This window comes from Rhamphochromis longiceps, linkage group LG4 (genome assembly GCF_057381845.1).
Source record: "Rhamphochromis longiceps isolate RC_006_pf linkage group LG4, R_longiceps_female_GT1.1, whole genome shotgun sequence".
In the NCBI taxonomy this organism is placed as follows: Eukaryota; Metazoa; Chordata; class Actinopteri; order Cichliformes; family Cichlidae; genus Rhamphochromis; species Rhamphochromis longiceps.
Genome location: NC_140560.1, coordinates 14,607,998 through 14,630,265, shown reverse-complemented (window position 1 = coordinate 14,630,265; position 22,268 = coordinate 14,607,998). Strand labels below are relative to the sequence as shown.

The following is a 22,268-nucleotide window of genomic DNA, read 5'->3' as shown; positions in this document are numbered from 1 at the left end:
ACAGGCTTATAGTAGATCGGCAACAGCCGAATGACAGAAGAGACATACATTATAGTGTGAAAATGACAAAGGAATCAGGGCTAAATCTGGTGTTGTATTTCTGGCCAGGGCCCACAACTAAATAGGCTTTCACACTATAATAAAAAGGTTTAGCACAAAACCTACTGCTGCTGATGTATCACAGGATAAGGCAGAATATGTACAATAAATTCAGGCAACTGGTCTTTGTAAATGTTGTCGGCGACAGATACTGACCTTTATGAGAATCATAGAGAGGGTGCTGGGAGAGCGAGGGAGGCTCAAGGTGCCCCAGGTGCCCCAGGTAAGGGCTGGAGTACAGGCTGCTTGGAAGAGGGGGGTAGCCTGAAGACACAGAATGCAGGTTATAGAAATGATACTGAAAACACCAGAAAAGTTCAGTTAATTAGTGTATAAATATAAAAGGTAATTTTGTTAGCTTATCCTCTGAACGTCAGTCCTGTTGACTCATGCTGATATTTATCTGTTGTGTCACTTCCACTTTGCACCGGCTAAATGTTCAGTAATGGCATTTATCTTCTTTACAATGAAGATTTTTAGGGTCAATGATTGGCCAAATTCTCATTCTAACCCATCAGGTAGAAATTTCTCAACACTTACATGCTGACTGCTCTGATTAGTCAACTTTGAATCTATTAGTTGACCTGGAGATAATCAGTCTTTGACTGTTTGATAATTCGTTAACAGTTACAGTCATTTTATTGTAAAATCTGAGACCTTTGGGTTTTGGACTGTCGCCCTGGACTCTGAGACGTTACAGTCAGCTGGTCTGAAGCAATACCATGTATGAGGAAATCACAAGGAGGCATTTCAGATCATTACATCATTCTTTCTTCCTCTTAGTCATGCATTCAATGACTCTTGCTTTGATGTTTAAACATTTCAGACTGTTTAAACTGGTGTTTGTTTAACTTGTAATGATTGAGTTACTGTGTAATGAGAGCAGTTTCTACAATTTTATCCACTTAACTTATAATCAGTAATCAGCTGACATAAGGACTGGAGATACCTTCGTTTTCTAATGCTCCAACTTTTCAAAGTGATTCCTTTAATATCTGCTGACTTTTAGAGAAAATGAAATCAGAACGTACACATGAGAGGGTGAAATTCAACTACACGTGCGTGTATTTATTTGGACACTCAGTTAAGTGGCTGATCAGTTTTCTTTTTGTCCACTGAATTAAATAATCAACTTCAGCTCCAAGAGATTTAACCACACTATCAATTGTGACTCAGTTTCTTTTTTTTCTTTATAAAACATTTACAGCTGACCTCATGTCACAAATCACTGTTTGTGGGTCAGCCTGGGTTGCTGGGCAAGAGTCTCCCGACAGCCAACTGCTGCTCTCAGAGACCAGATCTTAATATAGACAAAGGTTTGTGTTTGGATTTCTGTGTTAGGACTGAGCTGGCTGGTGTCACCACGTTAGGCCATAAGCAGAGGAGAAAGAAGAAGAAAAAAAGGAGGGTGAGGCATTCCTTGTCCTCACACTCCAGCCATTCCAAGAAGTATTAAAGACGCAGTTGCCATTCCAGCCCAAAAGCAACGGCGGCAGCGCAGAGGTATAAATGGGTCTCCCCTCGTTCTGAGATGCAGAAACGGAGAAGCCGAGGAGGTGGGTGTTAAGGGGTGTCAGCATTAGAAGAAGGCACTGGGAGACAGAAATATAAGAGGCATGATGGAATGAGGGTAACAGCATGCAGGATGGGTTTCTTGCAAAGCTCCCTTTAACCACAGTTAACAGCTAGCCTTGATCTTTAACAGCTTTGATTTGTGGTTCAGCTGTAGCAGTACGGTGCATCCCAGGCATATCCAAAGTCTGCCTCTTAGCTGCTGCCCAGAATTGTCTCCAGCTTAGAGTAACTTTAGCTGCTATCAAAGCCAGCCACCAGGTATTAGGAATCTCTCTTAGCCCGTGAAGGATTCTGTTCAGGAGTCTTCTTCACCAAGCAGGGGGTTTAGCTTTTTTAGCTTTAGAGACTTCAACCTTAAATCCAGTCAAACCTAAGTCAAATGTCAAAGTTTATCCACCCTTTATATTTCCTTCTCTGGCTGAATATAAAGTGAAACAGGTTACATCTTTTAAATTTAGATTTATAATTAGACATTTACAATGAGCAATTAGTGGCACTATTCCCACACAGGAGATCTAATCACAACCCTGAAGGAAGAGTTTCACATACAGCCAGCAAGCTCCATTTTACCTCACATTTGCACACTGGGCACCTCTAAGACTACCCATATTAGTGCTCTCATATCCACTCTCACTGACATCATACAGTGTTTAGTCTAAAGCCTGAGCTTTTGACCCACAAGGATTACTTGCACATACACCAACCTCATTATTTTAAACTGTGGCCATGTTTAATGTGAGCATCCACTACTGTAATAGCATATGGAAAAAGGAAAAGCACAAGAGGTCTACTGTAAAAACAGCTTTTTTCCCCCATTTGTTTTGGATAGGAAATGACACTTGACCATTAGAAGGAAACAAGCAGAGTCTTAAAGTCTTAAAATAAATAAACTAACCACATAATTTGATTTACAATGTTTGAAAAGCACTGAGCAAGCCGTGTGTCACACAAGGCAACGCAATCACTTTTAAAAGGCATCTTAAATGAAATCCATTTGTCCTTCTCTTACCTTGCTGAAATGCACTGTGGGGTTTGTTTTCTACCCTATCTGACCTACTCCAGTGAGATTTGATAAGGAGTTGCAAAAGGACACAAGGGAATGAGGAGGGGACCGAGATTCAATCACTTAATGAACAAGCCTTGAGGAAAGTCACAGGCAAGTTAAGGAAACGAGGAGTCCAAGGAGACAATCCTCTGTGTGTCTAAAAGTGTGTTCGGGCAGGATGGTGTATGAAAAGTAGGGCAGGAGAACTAGAGAGACGCCGACAGAGACAAAGTGCGTACTGGACAGAAGGCTCAAAAAAGAACAAGAGAGAGGAAGACCGATTACAGAAACAGATGACAGGCGAAAGTAAAGGACTGGTCGAGGACAGAGGAACCAAGGCACATTCAGGACAGAGCCAGCAGCAGAGCTACCAGCCGTGAGACAGAAATGGAACAGGATCCCAGCGGAGTAAGCAATGAGGAACAGGCCTCCTGGGCATTGGTCAGGACAGGATTGTGAAAAATGCCATGAAAATATGATGCCACTCTGCCTTTGAATTATGTACTGGGACAGAAAAGGAGGATAGAAACAGAAATGCAAATGTAGGTGATTTACCATCATGAGCATGCGATGCCCACAGCTGAGCCATCTGCAGACTGCTGGGATTTGCGGATCTGTATGCAGGGTCAGAGGTCAGAGAGGAGGGGCCTGGATAGCCTGACAGGAAGGGGCTGGAGCCTGCCGGGAAGGCATCGCCTATAGGAAAAAGAACGAAGACTGTCAGTCACCCTTGTAACCGCGAGGCCAAACAACACAAACAGTCAATGTTTTTTTATTCTGTACGTGATGTCATTCCTTCCTGTGTGTGTTTTTGGGCGAGGGGAGCTAAATCAATATGTGCTGATGCTACTGTGCCCGAGCAGTCTGCTGTAATCACATTATTACTGAGTAGCCATGCACTCCATTTCAACAAGACAGACCACAGACAGACTTCACTCAGAAAGGAGGGAAGTTAATGTAACCACCAACCGAAAGCCACAATCGTCACAAGAGGAATGCAGCCATGTGGGGCACGAGGAGGAGTGCGTCTCTGTTCAGGGTGGGACAGGGATTTACCTCAAACTCAACTGTCTGTCAGATAGAGCTCTGGATTACATGCTGACAGCTTTTATGAGACAAATCTGACCAAGTAAAAATGTACTCAACCTTATAAACAACTCACAGACAAAATGTTTTCCATTATTTAAAAAATATAATTAAAAGCAAATGTATTTCAGCATTAGGCCAAAGATGTATATGTAATATAAATTACACACACACTGCAAAAATACCCAACACATTAAATGTTTGTTACAGCTTGAGCTCAACCTGTTAATCACAACAACGATTCATGGAAATGAACAGTTAGCTTGATTACACAATGCTATAAATATTTTAAAAAAAAAAAAGGGTAGTAACACATAACAACAGTGAAATATTTTTTAGAAATATGCTGACGATTACTGAAACCTGAAATGTGTTTTCAGAAACACAAATATAGAAGAAGAAAAAAAAAGCGCACATATTCAGTTTTTCTTGACGTATTTTCTTTTAAATTTGCTGTAGCTTTGCACCCGATGTACCGTTCCTGGTAACAAGTCACATTTTGTGTCATCACAAAACTGAAAGCGCTTCACTTTACAAAGATAAGGCAGCAAAATCTAATGTTGGAAAGAATCAAACTGATAATGTGTACCTTTTTTGTTTTTTTAAATCTTCGCTTCACTATGAGACATAACATAATAAAAATAGCTGAAGATGACTTTTTAGCTGACCAGATTATTCCTGCACTGGCCACTGTGCATTAGACTCTGACATAAATCAAGAGGTCACAGGAGCGTTTATCAGAAAAATGCCTGCTGCATAATATAATATATAACAGTTTATGTTTAGTTTTCCCCATACATTTATAAAGGTGTTATTAATAAAACCTCAATATAAGTAATATTCAACCACTACACACCACTGCATCCAGTTCCATGGAGAGCGCGAATCCCCGTAAATCACTTAATATCTTAACACGATACGGTTATCGATCGTTTTTATTAGACTCCACCCTCATCACATGTGCAATCTGTCCACCGGCAAACTTTGAACCATTACAGCTTCTTCCAAGCGCAACCTTCTGAAGAGCTGGAAAAGGTTTCATGTTTAGCCGAGGACCCCCAGATCCCCCCCCCTCCTGAACCATTACTGAACACACTCCACGGCCATTACCCTGATAAAACTAACCATGTGTGTAGGGGAAAGGGTGCTGCCTGTATACGGGCAGGAGGGGGGAGGGAATGAACGTGTGTGTTTCTGTATTAGTCCTGTGGGAATCCAAGAGACATGCTGTGCTTGCCGAGTTTCCCCTGCATCTAAATCAGTACATTAAAACTGCAGTCCGTCAGCAGCCACACACACACACACACACACACACCATTTTAAATCAATACCAAATGCAGCTTTCCAATCTATCGCAAAGGCGTGCATGCAAACACAATACATACAGAAGTAATGCACTGTGCCTTTATTCTCTCACTGTGATAACACTGTGTAGGTGGATTCTTCCACACTCTGCCTTATTAGACACAGTTTTTATTAACGCTCGCATTTAAACGTGTGTGTGCACGTGTGCTTAGAGTCCCTGCACCTCTTTGCCGTATGATCACCAACATGTGCAAACAGTTATGTGTGGGTTTGCAGTGAATGCGCTTTTGATTCAAAAACACTGCACAAGCTGTACACACACACACACACACACACACACACACACACACACAAAGACTGCCGTAGACCTGCATTTACAAATTCACACATGCACACCAAACCCACCCACACATACACACACGTTAACTCTGAAAAGCAGCAATGAGGTTTTACCCAGAAAATGGCACAATTTTCCATCTGTGCAGTTTTGCAGTATCATCTATGCACTGATGTCAATATTAAACAACAACACAAACCTCACTTCCCTTCTGCTTTCAACTGTGTTTATAATTCACAATATTTTAGGTGTGCGCTTTCTTTCCTTGAAGTTGTGATGTTCACGATTAAAGCCCTGCTCTCCCCATGGTAACTGATGGTAAAGGCAACTGCAGTTTAACACTACAGCAAACATGCCACCAACTTTTTTATGAAATACTAATAGAGGAGCAACTGCTGCATGTGTGTAAAGTGGAGCCAAGCCCTCAAACAACACAGCCTTTATTCAGCAAGTCATGAACAGAAGGGGCCTGAAATGCTGTAAATAATGCTTTACTCAATTATGACCAAATGCATAAATCCAATTTTGGGGTCAACACTAACATTATTAAAACATGATTATTCATCGACTTTGGAAACAGCACAAATTATGTAATCAAACATAATTTACAATTTAAAATAGGTCTTAATAATCATAAACCGCGGTTTAAGAAAGGGATGAGTTTGGCTTTTAAGGAGGGGAAGTCACTGCTTTCTTGGAAAGGTGTGTCCTTGATTTATGACAAAAAAGAGAATCCCTGGAATGGAAACCAGCGGCGTCATTTTATCTTGATCATGTTGTTTTCAAAGATAGTAGTGCGATTTTGTCCTTCAGCTGACTAAAACAGTGGTGCTTCCATTCATCCTCTACAAACTTCAAAACTGATCTGCTAGAATAAAACAAAACAAAAACAACAAAAATAAAAAAAGGACCACGTCTTGTTTTGTAAACTCAAATTGGATGAATTGTCACAGTCAGTGCTCTGCGACCGGTTTATATATAAAGAGGAAGCTCGGTCTACATCAGCAGTAACACAATGAAGGTTTGATACAGTATTTAAAAACAAACAAACAACAACAACAACAACAACTGTTAGCTGCAATGTTTCCTGCAATCACTTTACATAAAAGGTGAGCTGAAATGCTGTTGCTAAATTCACCACTGTAAATCAAAAAAAGGCAAAGTTGCTCATCTACGAACATAAAGCATATTTTGCAACATTTCCTGACTTGGACATTTTACAGTTCCTACTTTTTAGGAATAACCGCACTGTTTCGATGAAATTATTTGGCATTAGTTCAACTCTTGACACAAAGCCCGAATTGTTTCTAGCACTTTCACTATTTTTTTTTTTTTTAAATTACTGCCACTTTTAAACACATCGGCGAGTGTCCATGTGTGTCGCACTAGGTGGCAGCCATGTTGTTTTAACAAATTATCCTCACCTTTAAGCCACTTTTTAATCATTACCTCATGTGTAAGACGTGCAAAACATAGATGCACCCTCGATGAACACACACACACACACACACACACACTACATTTCCAACCACCACCACCACCTGTCAAGGTTGTTGAAGTCCTGGTAGGATGTCAGCAGTTTCCATTTCTTCAGGCCAAACACCAGGGTCTCTCTAATACACATACACAGACACGTCAAGAGGCACAGATGCCTCACTGGCGTATGGATCAATCTCGGCATTGTAGCCGCCTACAGGCCATTTATTCCATGTGTCTGAGTACACACGCACACATGTACACACAGTCTACAGTTTTGCTTTGTGCCAGTGAGCAGGGAAAAAAAATACAATCCCAAAGTCCCTTTGCCCCTCCTGAACAGTCAAAAGCAGGAAAAAGTGGGAGGGGTCGAAAGAGGAAAAACATTTGCAGTCCTTGTTCCAGAAACAACATCCAAATGGTAGCTGAGAGGGAAATGTTTCCTTAAATGTTTTGGAATTACTCTTTCATTAGCTTCGTCTCTCTCTCACCCTCTCCCTCTTTTAACCTTTTCCTTCCTCTCTCCCTTCACAACTCCACCCCCCACCACCACCACCACCACACACCACACACCACACACAGCATTTGGCTCTCAGTTCACAAGACAGTTAGTTTGCCATATTGGGAGAAACGAGTTGCCAAGAAACACGCTCTCTGACTCCCAACGCGTTTCTGAGCCTCCATTTTCAGATCAGTATAAGAAATATATCTTGATATCAGAGATAGGAAGGAGATCAATTCTGTCAGACTCACTGCAAATCTGGCACAAAGGCGCACACATCCAAAGAAAAAATATAAAATAAAAATCAGAGAAACTAACAAGTCAGTGTTGATCACAAATTGATCCAAATTCTCTGAAACACACACACAAAATTTAACAATACTGGAAAATGTGCAAAAGGAAAAAAGACGAAATGAAAGAAAATCTCTGGTATAAAAGCCTGAGACACACACACACACACACACACACTATCTGTTATCCATCAGTGGCACTCAGAGCAGGGTTAGCTGGGGGAGATCTCTATTGATCTCTGGTTTTTATTCCCTGCAAGAAAAACACTGAAACAGTAAAACTCTGCAGTGCTATACATCCCAAAGTTAACTGACACACTGGTAACCATTAAACCCAACTGTAAGAAACCCTCATTCACACTCACACACAGGCAAGGGATGTGCGGGAATTTGCATGTGCGTCCCTGAATTCATTCAGCCATGCGGTTTAAAGTGTGTTAATTATTTCAAAATGGAGATGTCTGGTTCTCCTCTGCTGGGAGCCGTTTACAGGAAACAGGTTTTGTTTGTGTTGTTTGCGCAGCTGAGCTGAATACAAACCGTTTCTCAACTTTAATTAAAAATGTCAAGTTCGAGTTCTGACACGTCAGCTCTCGGTTTGGCAAACCGAACTGCAACAAGGTGGCATCTGACTGGTTTCTCTCTTTGTCGTTTGATTGAATAAAGAAAAATGAAATAAGTTTGCAAAAAGAAATTCATTTTTAAACAAACAGAATCACTTGCACAGCTGCTTCCTCTGCTCAAGCTCTCCTTCCATCTGATGATACTCTGAATACACATGCAGGGAAGGGTTGGAGTAGTTTGTTTACCACACAGCAGAAGAAGAAGAAGAAAGAAAGACAGAATGTTAATTATTTATCTTAGATCATGCATTTATTCTGGGCTAAAATTTCACATCTGAAAATAACTCCTGTGCTACAACAAATTTTAGGAAACAAGATGAGCTGCACAGTACTGTCGTGATTTCTCTAAAGTGTTATAGTGATAAACACCCGTAATCTCACTATGTTTTATTTTGGGGGCCTTTTGTCTTTATGAAACTTTAAAGAAACAGGCAGTGTGCAGTGAGGGCTAATGTGTCTCTGGTGTACTGGATGTGAGTACCAGATGAGCAACCCCAAAGAGACAGACATTTGATTAAAAAAATATTATTAATGGCAACTTAAAAAGTAAGTGGGAGGAAATGGTGGGAGGTGGTACGCACAACAAAAGAATGGAGACTCGTAATTTTTTTTCTTTTTAAAGGAAAATCTCTAAGCGGAAGAAAAATGAAGGGAAAATTACATTACATGAGCTCTGAAATGTCAAATCAGATGGAGACCCAAACTGAGCTGCCATCTGGACTCTGTGAACAATAGATAATAGATTAAATGGATTTGTTGCAGTTCTTGGTTGTAAAACACATCATTCACTGACCAATTCCACTTCCATTATTTATTTAATAGGTTGGAATTAAATTTTAGTTTATAATGACTTTAAAACCACATTATGCCAAAAAAAAAAAAAAAAAAAAAAAAAAAAAAAAAAAGGCACAGTTGTATTTGGTGAATTGTAAATTGTAGTTCACATTTTCTTTATTTACTGAGGTTTTAACCCCAGTTTATGGCTTTTAATCAGACATTAAAGGCAGATTACTTTTGCATTATTTAGCACTAAAAAGTACATTCAATACAGTATGAATAATAAGAATTTAGATTTTAGCACTCATGGGTTAAGAAAAGGTTGGGAACAATATGAAGCTATTAAAACAAGCAGAAACCTGCTGAATAAAATGACGATTTGGGATATATAGTTGTACATAGTGTATATATATAGCAGTAGTAGGAAGTAGTTAAAGGACATTACAAAGTTGTGAAAGGTCACCAGTATGCACAACACCAGAGGGAGACCAGTGGGACTGAGCCATCTCAATTGAAACCACACACAGGATGATTAACTCTCCCAGATTAAACAATTTCTTTTAAAAAAAAGTTGATGTTTTAATCCATGTTGCTCAAATTTACAAAAAACAAAACCAAAACCAAACTTTGAGCAAACATTAATCGAGTACACCAACATCCACACCGTCCCACGCAGTTGCACTCAAATCTCCTGTGACGATGGCAGGTGTTACTTTGACGCACACCTCGAAAATCGGCAAACGTGAGTCCAACATGTGTCACAGACAGGCAGACGAAATGGCAAGGATGGTAGTGTGTGCACAGAAACACACATATGCGTTTAAGATCATGCAACACCACAAAGCTGTATTCACAGCTGCAGACCAAAGAGTCAGAAACTACAAAGTGGTGTAATCACAAAACCACATATGTAGTGACAGGAAACAACCCGATTTTTAGAAACACTCTCTCATTTAATGCACAGTCAAGTACCTTTAAGTCAATCTAAGGATGACTGCAAACTCAAGGGCTGATTTCCAGCTCCATATTTTTATCTTTGCACTCTACTAGAGTGGCTTGGCATGAGTCACATTTCAAAAATGATCCTTATTTATGTTACACTGAGCCCCTAAATTAAGAACTCCTCTATAGATTAAGCCAGTTTAGCCCCTTTCATATTAAGATAGTTGTGTGTATGACTGGCTGCCCTTTACAGAGGATTCAAACGGTAGGCAGGTGCTTGAGATGAGCATAAACATCTCTCACTGACATCACAGAAAAGTACATATACTGATTGTTTAATAGGAACAACCACTAGTAACACTAAATAATACAATAATAAAAAGGTTTAGCTCAGCTTTAATAGCATATGTAAGCCAAACCATGAAACATGCTGCAGGTATGGGCGTCTCCACTGGTTAAAACATATTCCACATAACTAACAATCAGCTAGAACTGACTATTCACGTGTCAAAATTGCTGTGTGCATCTCCTTCGTGTTGTTACACATTTTGAGCTTTTACCTAAGTGCCTTGGGAAGAATATTATCAGGCTTATGTAATGGGACACGTAGAGACTCAACACGCAGCCAAACAGACAGACACAGCACAGTGTGTGACCTTTGTGTGCTGGAGGCTGTTGTTTGTGTTAAAGGGAGGGATCTGGCACAGAGAACGACTTAGCTAATGTTTTAGGTATTTCAACATGCCACAGCACGCTTGTACGCGCTTGTACGCGCGCACACACACACACACACACACACACACACACGCCTACCTATCACTCTCATGTTTGACAGCTGTGTGTGAGTGCTGTATATGTGTGTCGTTTTTTCTGCCACTGACAGGTTTATTGTAGCAGGGCAGCAGAGCCTTGTGCTTTCTCTTAAGGAGCCCGTTTTCTCTCCTGAAGGATTCAATTAATCTGAGAGGGGGATGTGTCTGAGCCACATCTTCTCACACATACTTAGGTGTGTGTGTCTTGAATATATATTTATACACACACACACACACACACACACACACACACACACACACACACACACACACACACACACACACACACACACACACACACACACACACACACCACATTAATTTAAGTGCAAACAGACACACTAGCCAAGCGGCGCGGAAGACAAATTGGTATCAGCCAAGACATCCCTGGCCTGCCCCTGCAAGCCGCATGAATTATTAGCCTTCCACTCGTGTGCCCTGTGAGTGTGTGCGAGACTGAAAGAGACAGAACAACTGAAGGGCGAGCACATTTATCTAACCGTGTATGAATGTGTTGTGGTCAGTATAAATCTCTTCTCTCTGCAGAGTCTCAGGGGGAAGCCCCAGCCCCAACTGTACTAAGCACAATCACATGCTCCCATTCTTATACACCAGACTTCAGTCCTCTCATCTACACAGACACTCAAATACACACACACAACCAGCAAAACCTCAGCTCTTATCCTCTGAAAATAAAATGCCGATTTCCACTCATTTAGTTCTCCTTTTCCATTCATCTCAGGCTGTTTGTGTCAACAGCTATTGGCCTTTCTCCGAATGGGGGAGGCTGAAATATGTGTACCGAAGGCAGTTAAAAGTGAAAAGTAATGCTGTTTTACCTCAAGTCTCACGAAATGAGCAATACAGTTTCATCTCATTAAACAAGCATTTGTGACATTCGCTAGCAAATATCACAACACAGCATATTAACCTACATCTGGTTTTGTTAAAAATGTGGGAAAGGATGGGGGACGAGCTGCTGTGACTTTTGTTCTATTTGTTAGGAGGAAAACAGAAGTTAAATGCTCAAAATCCAGTGAAAAAGTCTGATGCCACAGTGTGTTAGACCACCAAGTGATCTCTGAGTACTACTGTGGGAACATAAGAACTTGGGACCAAAAGTGACACTAAAAAAGGAAGAAAGAAAGAAAAAATAGTTTACATTTCACTTCAACCACTAACTGCATAACTGAGTTCCTGATACACACCACTGAATGTGCAGCCTGGGTTTTTGCTCACGTGCAGAGGTGATCCACCTTAAGCTTAATGAATGCAAAAAAGGCATGACAGGTGATACAATAGAAAGAATATGAACAATGACAAGAAAGAAAAAAAAGGAGAGCTGGTTGATCACAGCCAGCAGCAGGAACGAGCTGCCAATCTTGTAAACAGTGTTTGTGTTTGAGGTGTGACAGCAGCTTCAAATTCTGCAGGGCAATAGATTTCTGAGTCTACCTCTGCAGCCCTGCAGTGGACGGAAACCTCTGCTGCTAAGCACAGTGTCTTTACCGGTAGCTGGTAATTAACCTTTGCTGTGCAGAGTGAAGAGTAAAGAGGAGAGACTGTACGAACTGTTAAACTCAAGGTTTGGTCTTTCTGGACACATTGCGTTGCATTATATTAACCCGATCAGTCCCAGAAATAAATAAGCACAACACAGCAGGCATGAGTACACCAAATAAGGCAAAAACCACTAATTACATTTTTATTCATTGCATAATAGTCTGTCTCTGTGCATTATCCCCCTTTAATCTTAATAATGTGTCCGTGTAATCATTAACTGTCTCATTTGCTTTTTCTTCCCTGTATGTCATTTCCCCTTGCAGTTTCTTCTTCTACAAGTTCTGCAAGTTCTACTTCTGCAAATGAGTGAACTTCTGTTCAGCCTTGATGATTTCATAAGCAACAGCACAAAAGTCATGAAGAAGTGACACTGGCAAGTAAAACTAGCGCCGAGCTCCATGTAGAGTGCATACAAAGTTGCAAAAAAAACAACACTGAACAACAACAATAAAGATCAAGTGATACAGTATGCCGTATTCTACCATTTCTTGGCACATACTTAACATGAGCTGTGGCTACGTGTCAGCAACGTTACTTCTTTCTCTCTCACACACCTGAGAGTGCCCACAACAAAAGCCCGTTGGCCCCATCTAACACACAGGTTACCCACAAGGCCAAAAGTGGAAGGCTTGGGCACATAACTTAGGTAACAAGCTGGATTTGCCGTCTAGTGAAATAACGACAAAACTACAGCAGATAAAGGAAGTTTTAGTTTTACTGGTGATACAAGTTCATTCTTTCAAGTGTGCTAAATATATCTCAAACGTGTAAGATGGTAATTAGTTAAAAGCAAAGTGAAATTACCTTTAAACCTCTCCTATGACATCCACTAGAACCTTTTTACAGTTTGCAGAAATAAAAGGTATGGGTGTGCTTGTCTCCTCAGTGCAGTTACATTTCAGCAGGTCCTGCCTCTGCAGCACTCAGGCACAAAAGTGAGGGACGTAGAAGGAGAGGACAGATGGCTTCAATCATGTGATGGAGGCACCGGCAGACCTCCAGCAGACTGCGGACCTTTTACAGCCATTTTACATCTATAAACAGTGACTGAAGCTGATCTTGTTTAGATACAACCTGGGTGAATAGCGGGCTGATAGAGGAGCTGCTGCATAGAAAGGATTGGCTGATGGAAAATTATGTCTTTACAGATGCCCTTTTTGCTGCACCAGCAGCACAAATGTCAAACTATTTGCAGTTTCACAATGCATTGCAAACTAAGTGTTAAGCTGCCTTCCACATTTGGCAGCTTAAAATAAGGGAGGACACTCTACTCTATTAAGTCAGGTGGAAACCCTATTAAAACTGAACTAAACAAAAACTAATAAGGCAGACTCCTGGGAAATAAGGCTGCACTGGCAGCTATAAACAGTCAACCCTGCTATCAAGAGCTCAGCCAGAAACAACTGTGCAAAAAAAAGCTTTGAATTCCTTGAAACATGTGTAAACAGAAACAGTAGCAGGGCGACCCTGGCTCCTCTGACTGCACAGCGGGTCCTTGAGAACTGGATTCATGTGGTTTATTGAAATTAAAGAGGAACATTATGAACATTCACAATTACTGGGTAATTATTATGTAATAGGGTTGTATAGTGTTATTACAAGCACAGGACTGCAATCTCATTCGGGGTTGGTTAAATGTAATGTGTGGGGATTTGATATGGAGGAGTGCCATAAAGCTAAATGACCTGTGTCGCACTGTGGTGGGCAGAGGCTGTGAGAGTGTGCAACAGGGGAGATGAGTCACACAGTTTTGGAAGGTCGGGGTAAAATGTATCCTGTTTTAAAAGGAGCCTTTCAACTGCCAATCTGGGCTGGGACAGCAGCTGGGTCAATTCTGCTTCACAACAACACAACCACACCCCGTCCCACAACCCCTCTGGCTAAACGTCAAGTTTACAAACCTGTCTGCACACAAGCAGTTTTCGGCTCGTTTCTGAGCCACGGGAGGGGAGATGCAGGGGCGTCACGTCATCCTAACTAAAGTTATTACTGTTAAACAATTTTCCTCTCAGTTGAGCTGCGTTTCACTTAGTTTCCTGGGAAAGTTTGCTCATTTCACTTCAGTTTCTATAGAGCAGAAATTTCTTGTTTTAGTTTAGCTATTATTAGTTTCTGTTACGATATGAGTGGCATTCTTTAAGAATCTCAAAGAAAAACAACACACAGCAAAAACTTCACACACAGTCGCCTGACACAAACACAGGCTCCTTGTGTTGACAAATCTGACCAAACTAAAACCAAAACCAAAGAAAATTGCTTTAATTTGTCTACTTCCCGCTTTTATTTCACTTAACTTTAATGTTTTTTCACACTTAGTTTTAGTTAACCGTCATAACCGGGAAAGAATGAGCCAGAATGGTATTTGGGAAGAGTAAAAACTAGTAAAAACCACACGTCGATTAACTCCAAAGGGAAAATATTCCATGGTATTTAGGACATAGGGGTGGGGGGGGACACTGTTTTTGTCAACAAGCATATATTTTTGCAATACCACCATGACAGTGAAAAATGTGTGGCTTTAGCATATACACGAGGTATGTAAAGTTCAGCTCAAGGGCACTTTGATACGTGGACTTTACAGTCAGGAATCAAACCACCAGTCTGCCAAGCAGCGGACAAACCGCTCCACCTCCAGAGAATTTAACAACACATGATAACCCACCTCATTCCCACGGGCTAACTACAGGCTACTTTCAGTGAACTAAAAGAAACATGATTTAGAAATACTCTTAGATGTGTTGGGAATTTCCCAGGCTGGCTGGTAGATTTGTGATGTGGCCGATCTTAATTAGTGTGGCGACTTTGTTTCAAAACATATAAAAAAACAGCACTTTCCTCCAAATCCTCGTATAGTCTTTATTTCTTTAAGCAATGCAGTTTACTAACAGAGTTTACATGAATCCCATCACAGCCTACGCACATACAACTCTTTCCCAAAACACACATGGAACGCATCCTTTTAATTACTATTAATCTGCAAGATATATTAATTGACATCTCCAGTAGTGTGAAGAGAGGTGGGGTTGTGAGTGGGTTATGCCTTTAGTTTTGTAAGCTGGTAATAAAAATATTGTCCTCATATATATATATATATATATATATATATATATATATATATATATATATATATATAAAATGCTGATAGAAATTTAAGGTCGTAATACCCACAACTGTCAGGAGTCGCAAAATTGGTTCAATAAACTGTGCCCTGGTACATTTCTTTGCCACAATGCACCCATCAATCAAGCCAACACTCCCTGCTGTGCACTGATTTCATCTCTGACACCTTTTCATGTTTGTGTGTGAGAGTTGAATGTGTGGGTTCTGCCACGGTGTCAAATTAACGCTTCATCGGAGCCCCTGCCCTCACTTTACTGGAACCCTAAGTACTGCAATGAACTCACGCTCACAGATAAGGACAAGGGAACACATCTAAAAGGGAATATTATCACCTTTGGGGTTAAAAGAAACCAGAAAACCTGTAATTGTATCTCTGTCTGCAGCTACATGACTTCAGAGTAACTCAGTGAGAGCATTTCTCAGACTTTCCATTTTCCCGAAAGAAACAGCAGACATCCCTTTCCACACACACACACACACACACACAGAACATATGGTTTGAACATAGATGACTCCAACTTCCTCTGTGACCGACCACAAAACCATATGCAAACATGCAATGTTATCTCCTTTTCTTGTTATTTCAAGGCTCTCTATGCCAACAAAAAACGCAAGACATTACTGTGCAGGCACTGAATGTAAATGGAAAAAAATCATCAGCTCAACAGGGAATGACATATACTGCATATATGATTCTGCTTATAATGCACAGACACACACGATGTAAACAAACACATGGGCGTTCACTTGTAGGAGAATGGTTGTGTAATACCCCAGCAGTTTGCTTCCAGTACACACAGTTTCTCTCCATTACACAGATTCTCCAGTGTACTTGCAGCAGAACAAGGGCTGTTTAACAGAACTGCTACAAATTCATGAAAAAAAGAAAGAAAAAAACATCAGCCATTTGCCAAATGCTCCAGCTGAGTGACTTTTACTCCAAATACACAACCACTCCAGCTATTGCTCAGAAACGGGTCGAGCACGGGTCTGTGATACCTTTAAGGTGAAAACTTTACTACCCCGCCGTGTCAAACACAGATAAACACACTGCATCGGCCCTGGAGCAGCAATGACAGTGTAATGGTCCGCATGCAATCCTAGACCGCTGCACCCTGACCTGCAAGCTACTGCATGAACATCTACACCGCAGCCCTGTTTGTCCTTTCAATCCGAAGAAATGTGTATCGGAAACTGCCAAGTAATTTTCCGCTAATGCGCTGCACATTACAGGGGCCGAGGATCCTGAACACGATCTGTTACATCTGAAACTTGTCACAGCCTTATAACAGCCGCCTGTCTTTGCCCACATCACACCGCACATCCAGGCGGTGACCGCGCGGGCTGCCACGGATAGCCACAAACCGTGCGCAGTTTTTATTTCAAGTTAATATTTAATCTTCTTGTTGTTTTTGGGTGGGGGGACACTCATATTACAGAATCAAGCTGAGCAATGAAGCGTGGCTCACTTACTGTGGTGTGGATGTAGGTTAATGGCCGATGGCAAGAATTTTCCGGAGTGGAGAGGCTGCGGCTGACTCCCCAGCAAGTGACCGGAGGAGGGAGGGATCCTCCCGGCTGCAGCAGCTGCTCCGAGCCGGATGGAGTGAGAGTCCATCGCGAGCCCCGCCAACAACGAAGGTGGTACGTGGACGGATCGGGGAGGACCAAAATCTCTGCCATCCATTATCCACAGCGGGGAAAGTTGTGAAAGGAAATAGTCCGTTCGAATAGGCCCTCTATTCCGAAAAAGCCAGTTCTGGCTATAATAATGTCTTTAATTTTCCAGGCGATTCGGGCTCCTTTTCAGCCATCCTTCTGACCTATAAAATACATGAAAAATTAAAATAAATGAAAACAAAAACAATAAAATAAGAGCTTGGCATATAATCTACAACAGACTGCGATGTCGGAGCAAACTGTTGGGAACTGGTAGTTTTAGGATTTCTCTTCTTTCCAGCGAACAGGCGGCCCATATGTGCAATGACGCAGTTTGGAAAAGCACTTCAAAAACTAAACCTCGAATAGCAGCTAATCGCCGATGAGACCGTGTGAGGCACTGCCGTCGTACTCTAAATGAAGATTTTAATACGATTTTAACTTATCTACAATATTATGATGTGACATCTGAGCGATACTACACCCACGCTGCACAGCGAGCAGGCAGCCGCTCCGCTTCCCATGGAAACGAGCAGGAGGAGCGGCCAGCGGCTGCTGCTCTTCCCCCGACTGTGAAAGCATCTCGCGATCCCGATCTGGAAACCAAGAACCCGTCGGATTTTAGAAAACTATCCCACCTTTTTCCTTCACTTGATTAACAGCCCCCCTAATCCGTAAACCTTGCAATCTAGGCTCAGGCCGAGTCGCAATGTAAACCAATACACAGTAAATACTAGAGGCGCATCAAATATAAATTTCGAACGGGTTAAAAATAAATAAGCTCGCAAAAGCATGCATCATTTATCAGCGGGGTGAGCGGTGTTTTGTTGCCTGCACATGCAGATTTAGTCCGGGTTACTTCGCAACTGGACGTTGGTGCTGCCCAAGGAGCGAAATCTGAACCCAAGCCGCAAACACTGTGTAAAAACCTAGAATGATATCCACTTTATCGACGCTTTGCTGCAAGTTTGAACTCGTTTAAACACATAATAGTGGGTTTTACAGCACAGACTATAAACCGACGAATAGCCAGTAAAGTATGCGTCTTGATTCTGGACAAGAAGAGAAGAGATAAATAAGGTCGATTGAAATGAATTTAGAGCAGCTCTTTATTAAAACCTCGCAGATATCGGTGTTATGTTTAAATTCCAAAGAGATACAGAACAAAAGTTTAGGGGAAAATAACAAGCAAATGCGACTTTTACAAACGGCATCCAAGACGGTATAAACACGGTAGCTTGTAGCTTCAATATACTATTTTTATTTATTTACAGATTGCCCCCCAAATTAAATACGGCTCACATTATTAGTCATGATTTTTTCTTAAAAAGAAAAAGGCTAAAGCCGAGTTCACCTTCAAAGGCTGCAAACAAACACATCACAGCAATGACTCGTGATATCCAAGCGGGCGGGCTCTGAAAAGAAGGGCTCGCTTAGAAATTACAATAACGCCCTTATACCACTTTAGAGAAACACGGGAGCCAAAGAGAAAGTACCTGTATTTTTTCCTTATTAATAAAATGAGTTCAGGACAGTTAAATTAGAAGATAAGCTAGACCGAAAGCTTTTCCCCCTCTCGGTGTGACCCATGCGGCACGGCAGCGCAGGAGGCTCGGCATTTCAGCCACGTTTCAAACTTTTTCACGGTTCCACTAAAAGCCACGCAAAACTCTGTCGGAAGAAACGTCTCGAAAGTTGCTTTTTCACACCGACGACATCCCGATAAAAAAAAATTAACAACACGTCGCGTGCACTAACCTCCGCGCCCTTTTCAAATCGCACTCGCGGACCAAAATAGCTTTTAAAACAACAAAAATACGACTATTTTATTAAGAAAGGGCCATGGTACGTAGAGAAGACGGGGGGAAACATGCCTAGCGCTTACTTGAAAGGGTAAAATGTCTTGAAGGGGGCTTAAAAAAATGCCAGCGCTTCTTAAAATCCGTCCAGGTTGCTGGGAGAACTGGAGTAGTCCATTACAGGCTCGTCCGAAGGTAAACTGGGGAATAACTCGGGGGGAGAGAGAAAGCCCATGACGCGTCTAGCAATGAAACACAGCATTGTTTTGTAAGCCCCACCCACCTCCTTTACCACCATCCAACCCAGGACTTTGCACACTGCTCCTCTCTGATTGGCTGTTAGGAATGTCAATCAAAGCTCCCGAGTGTATTAAAAAAACACACACCGTGGCCTCTCGCCAGCACTATAAAACCAATTATGGAGCGAGGAAAGGTTGAGCAGTTTCAAGGTCCCCTCTTCCATCAAGACCGAGTGATCAAAACAAGCAGTGGGTTTTCTCTTTTTTCCCCCCACCATGTGTGCTCGAGAAAGAGAGAGAGAGGAAGGGGGTCAAAGCGATGCCCCCCACTTACTCACCAACCCACCAGTTTCCACGCTGATTATAATAGACGCTAAAAAAAATCAAGTATCCCAGGCGTTTGGAGGCGTTTTGTGTTTTTTTTTTAGGTAGTGTGGTACTCACGTTTACTTTTTTTTCTCACCAGGAAGCAGCGAATAAGCCCAATTAAGTCACAGAAAAATCCCACTCTCCACTATTTGCTACAAAGGGGAGCAAAACCGAGAATTCGAGCATAAAAACTCGCGATAGCAATTAATTCGTTTCATTTGGGCTAGGGCTTTAGAAACAGTAGATCAGGTATATGGTTTGTGAAAACACATGAGTGGAAATGGGAAACGTGTCACAAGCCAGAAACACAGACTAGTTTATGGTTTAGGCCTGGCAACTGACGATATGGGAGCCATCAAAAGCATTGTTTAAGACAGCATCATTGGGCCACGATAGGCCATATCTGTGGTCTACAATCGACTGGGCGCTGTGATCTACAGCACTATTTCACTGGTCAGAGACCTCCTGAAGACCCACTGAGGACTTGTATCATAAGGGCATAAAGGCATCATAAGGGCTGCGACTGGAATTCACCGCTTTCGGTATGCAAATCGGGCCGTAGGTGAAAACAAGACTGGGGTGTCTGCTTGTGCATAATCTCTACAGACTGAACAGGAGGAGGGACACACACATTTGCATTAAAAGGGGGAGAAAAAGTGGCGTACTAATTTAGTACCATTGTGTTAAGACTCATAAAGGGGGAGTGGGGGCAATCGACCTTTGGTGTAAAGTCCCTCCCCACGCACAGACACACACACGCCTCCCCTTCCTCATCCCCGATGTGACCCCCCCTGTTCTTCCGTGCGGACAGCACTGTCGGACCCTGGCGGGTTTTTATTATCCATAAGTTTCCTTTGAAGTACACCGCCCCGCTTTACACAGTTGCAAAAATGTTGATTAAAAAAATTAGAGGCGGTTTCAAACTGCCCGTGCCCCCCTCCTTCCTCCATTCCTCCAGCCCCTCCCTCCTCACTGCGCCGGTTTCAAGGCGACCCTTCGGTGTAGGGGCACAGCGAGCGCTTCAACAGACCGAATCGCCAAAGGAGAAGAAGGAGAGCAGCAAGGGCTCATCTGAACAGCAGACGTGGACGTTATGTACCCGCTCGTGGGGACACTCGGTGCCCGACTTTCCCGGTGGTCACGGCTCGGTGGCTTCTTTGTTTTTGTCCAATCGGACCACCACACCGCTAGCGAGCTGAGCAAAAACACCAGGCTGCTCAGCGGCGGATCTCACCCCGCTGACCTCGCTGCTACGATGCGCCTGCCATCCCTGACGGGACTCGGGGAGGGAATTACCAGGCGGAGATCAGAGTCATGTCCCGGACTGTCCGAGGGGACCGAGTCGGTCCTTTGTTCTCCAAATCGCTCCCGACTGGGAATTCAGACAATTCTTTCTAATTAGTGTCCTGTTGTTGCCCTCTTTTCAACCTGCGAGCGAGAGGCAGGGTTCACCTTCACTGTGTTGGGTTTGTCTTGTCAATAACACCGTGACTTCCGTGGGAGTTATCCCCACTTTGAGGTGGGTATGGATGATTCGTAGCAAATTTACCAAACAGCATAATCAAGAGCACAGCTTATTACTTGCAGCATTTTACGCCTGTTTTTTGTTTGTTTGGTTTTTTTTTTTAGTTTTTTACACACGGGTTTAATCCACATCCATAACATAATGTGTGTTTATTCACTGTAATAAAATGATAATAATAAGGTGACTTATTTTTATACAAACATCACACTGAATTTCTATGTAATGAAACCCTCCAGTTCAGCCAAATAACCCAATAAAGGCTAATTCAGCATTCCTCATTGCACTCTCCACCTACAGCACAACAAGCAGCTAATGTGCAGAACAATGTGTCCAGGTTCAGAGACATATCTGTTTATTTCTAGGTTAGGCTTGTCACATGGATAGGAACAGATGGGACCATTTGGTAGATTATGTTTTTTTGTTTTTTTATAGCATATACACCAACTGTGTTCTTTGAGGATGATCCAACTGTATGTTCCAGGCTTTTGGAAAAAGTACTGAAAACCATGATTTATGACCTAAAAACGCTGCTGAGTCAATATAATACCACAGTCATTTTTTTTATCTTACTAACGCTGTTTTTTTGTGTTGTTGTCGTTGTTGGGGTTTTTTTTATTCCACCCAGCAGATATTATAGAGGGAGAACATTTGTTATCCTTGACTCTCATCCAGGCTGCTAGTGTTTTTCTTCTTGTTGTTCGCCCCTTATCTTCCCCCCTCAGCGCCCTATCTCACATCAACCTCTAGCTGTGTGGCTGTCCAAATACTATCTTTTCTAAGGCTTGGGTTAATTCTGTCCAATCAGCTGAAGGATCAGGTAAATGATTTGATTTGCTGGACAGACTATCTGATTTTCTCCAAGGCCTGTGGCTACATTAACCCACGGGGGACAGAGTGAGGAGGCGGCATTGATTCATTCAGCTAGGGGTTCACACCTCTGTGGAGAGGAGACGCATAGCCCTACATAAATACAGAAGGATGTCCTCCTGCATAACCATAAAACACACACAGTAATGGGCTAATAAAACCATGAGCCATGGTTGTATTCTCAGTTAAGTATATTTTCTACTGTATTCCATAAAACAAAACAATAAGTCCAAACAAATACTAACACCCCTCCCTCAC

General features: G+C 42.0%; 1 protein-coding gene across 2 annotated transcripts in view; it reads right to left on the bottom strand.

Moving 5' to 3' along the window:
- The window catches only part of tnrc18 (trinucleotide repeat containing 18), a 45,600-nt gene extending 26,379 nt beyond the window's left edge, over positions 1–19,221 (bottom strand). For both annotated transcript variants that reach the window (XM_085403443.1, XM_085403445.1), the window contains exons 1-4: positions 19,097–19,221; positions 17,026–17,375; positions 3,275–3,415; positions 256–363 (exon numbers count right to left, since the gene is read on the bottom strand). In XM_085403443.1, the coding sequence (XP_085259569.1) occupies positions 256–363; positions 3,275–3,415; positions 17,026–17,239 (463 nt within the window). In that variant the 5' untranslated portion in view covers positions 17,240–17,375; positions 19,097–19,221. The remainder of the gene's footprint in view (positions 1–255; positions 364–3,274; positions 3,416–17,025; positions 17,376–19,096) is intronic.
- Positions 19,222–22,268: the final 3,047 nt, after the last annotated feature.